Here is a 3,027-nt window from a genome sequence, read left to right as displayed (position 1 = left end):
GAGAGCGGAAGGTTGTGGGTTTGATCCCCGACAGCGTCATACCAAAAGACGTTAAAATATGGTACTTGTTGGTCCCTGCCTGACGCTCGGCATTAATGGGTACAACAAGGACTGGCCTGCTCTGAGTCAGTTTAATGTGTCTGAGTGGGGTATTCATGCTTCACTGCGGCACGGTATCTCAGTGGGCTAGCACTATAAAACCAGCTTCAGTCTGGGCTAGTACAAGCAGACGCACATACACATACACACGCATGCACGTCGTCATATGAGCGAAATATTCTCCAACACGACGTTAACCCCAATTTCACCTCACCTCACCTCACTCATCAACTCTAATTATAAATTAAAATCAGTGAACAGACCCTGCTCAAAGCCCCGCATTATGATTGACTGTTTTTGGCCTACTCACTCAGTCACTAGCATTGAGGGCAAGACAGAGACGTGTGCATAGAGCTGACGTTCCACGATCAGATTCCCTGATCTGTTATGTATATCCATGGTCTGACCTTGTGCCTGGGTGACTAAACTTAAAAACAAAACAAAACATGTCATGTACTCTAACTTCTAAAATGCCACTCAAACAAGTCATGTACTCCTATCTATCGGTTCTCGGAATGTACAAAGATCGTCTTGCCGAGCTGTAACAATTGGAGTAAAAACAGGAATGAAGATTGAAAATAATCTTGACAACCGCGCCTGTCATATTCGATTTTTATGGTTTCCTCTGATTTCCTCAGAGAAGCACAACAACCACAAGATATATCCAACTGCTGATACTGTCTATTAGGCCCTATTTTATTAGGCACCATTACACCAGATCGTGGCTCATCTCTTTGTGTACTGCAGAAGTCAGATTTTCTCAGTTTATTTATCATAAATGTCACATAAACGCTGCATCATCCTAATGAAGCACTCGTGCATTCGATCTCCGGTTATAATATGATTTCCTACAACTTTGATCTTGTCCCTTCCAAACTTCTTCTAAACTTAGATATGTATAGAGTTGAACTTTGTTTTACAGCTTCACCACTGTGTGACCTCCATACCGCCTCAAAGACCGGGGACCTGTCAAGGGTGAAACTCCTATTGTCACATGGACTGACGGACATTAATTGTCAAGAGTGGATTGGTAGAACACCGGTGATGTGGGCAGACGGTGGAGGACATAGAGAAGTGGTAGAGTTACTTGTAACTAGAGGCGCAAAACTCTCACTCGTAGACAGATTCGGCATCAACATCCTTCACTCAGCTTGTCTGGGCGGAGACGTAGATGTGGTGAAGTATGTCCTCTCACAGACCATGTTGGACATCAATGGTACAGTACAGTGCGGGAGAACAGCTGTGATGCTGGCAGCAGAGAACGGTCACGAAGACGTGGTGGAGTTGCTTGTGGACAAAGAAGCTGATGTGTCACTCGTAGATAAAACAGGTGACAACGTCCTTCACTGCGCCTGTCGAGGAGGACATGCAGAGGTTGTGAAGTATCTCCTCTTTCAGGACATGCTGGGCATCAACAGTCTAGGACATGGCAAGATGACACCAGTAATGCTAGGAGCAGGAAGGGGACATAAAGAAGTGGTGGAATTACTCGTAAAACATGCAGCTGATCTGTCACTCAACTCAATATTGGGAAACATCCTTCACCATGCATGCTATCACGGACAATTTGATGTAGTGAAATATGCTCTCTCACTGAACACGGTGGACATAAACAGCACGGAATGGAAGAAGAGGACACCAGTGATGATAGCAGCAGAACGGGGACATAAAGAAGTGGTGGAATTACTTGTAAATCATGGAGCTGAAATGTCACTCAGTTAAAAAGTCGTGAACATCCTCCAAAAAGCCTGCTACGGCGGACAATGGGATGTAGTGGAATTTGTCCTCTCACTGAACTTGGTGGACATAAAAAGCACGGGATGGAAGAAGAGGACACCAGTGAGGATGGTAAGAGAAAAGGGTCACCAGGAAATAGTGGAACTACTCGTAAAAAATAAGGCTAATCTGTTACTAAGTGATAAACATGGAGACAACACCCGTCACTGTGCCTGTAATGGGGGACACTTTGATGTGGTGAAATATGTCCTCTCTCTGAACTCGGAGGACATAAACAGCTCGGGAAGGGAGGGGAGGACACCAGTGATGATAGCAGCAGAAAAAGGTCATAAGGAAGTGGTGGAACTACTCGTAAGACATGGAGCGAATCTGTTACTAAGTGATAAACATGGGGACAACACCCTTCACCGTACCTGTAATGGGGGACATTTTGATGTCGTGAAATATGTCCTCTGTCTGAACTCGGTGGACATAAACAGCACGGGATGGAAGAAGAGGACACCAGTGATGATAGCAGCAGATTACGGACATAAAGAAGTGGTGGAACTGATGGTAAAGAATGAAGCTAATTTCTCACTCAGAGATGAAGACGGTAAAAGCATTCTTGACTTTGCCCGTCAGGGAGGATATTTGGAGGTGGTGCAATATGTCATGACACTGTTAAACCACTAACGCTGAGAGACAAAGAGTCAGCAGCCAAAGAAATGAGTCGACAAAGACGAGCAACGACACTGTTGGACATCCTTGCGTCACACGGTGTTTACATCTAACACGTGCATTGTTTGTGAATGGTTACATTATGTACAAAGAACATATAGCGTCAGGGTATAAGACCTACAGTAGCGGTAAAGGAAACTGTAGAACTAGCAGTAGTAGTAGTAGCAGTAGTAATAGTAGTAGTAGTAGTAGTAGTAGTAGTAGTAGTGGTAGCAGTAGTAGTAGTAGTAGTAGCAGCAGCAGCAGCAGTAGCCCTAGTAGTAGCAGTAGAAGTAGTAGTAGTAGCAGCAGCAGTAGTAGTAGTAGCAGTAGAAGCAGTTGTAGTAGTAGTAGCAGTAGTAGTTTTAGTAGTAGTAGTAACAGTAGAAGTAGTAGTAGAAGTAGTAGTAGTAGTAATTTTTTCCTCCTCCTGCACACACTTTAAAAAGTTTTTAGCCGCGTCAGGACCCCTGTACACTACGGGAGCTTTCGTTT

At 44.4% G+C, this 3,027-nt stretch overlaps 1 protein-coding gene across 1 annotated transcript; it reads left to right on the top strand.

Moving 5' to 3' along the window:
• Window positions 1-1,842: 1,842 nt before the first annotated feature.
• Window positions 1,843-2,748, top strand: LOC124271292 (inversin-like). The gene has a single exon (XM_046706392.1). The coding sequence runs from the start codon at window positions 1,945-1,947 to the stop codon at window positions 2,506-2,508; it is 564 nt and encodes a 187-aa protein (XP_046562348.1). The 5' UTR covers window positions 1,843-1,944; the 3' UTR covers window positions 2,509-2,748.
• Window positions 2,749-3,027: the final 279 nt, after the last annotated feature.

This window comes from Haliotis rubra, unplaced genomic scaffold (assembly GCF_003918875.1).
Source record: "Haliotis rubra isolate DU_JTF1 unplaced genomic scaffold, ASM391887v1 Scf1595, whole genome shotgun sequence".
Classification (NCBI taxonomy): Eukaryota; Metazoa; Mollusca; class Gastropoda; order Lepetellida; family Haliotidae; genus Haliotis; species Haliotis rubra.
This window is presented reverse-complemented; position numbering and strand designations above follow the sequence as displayed.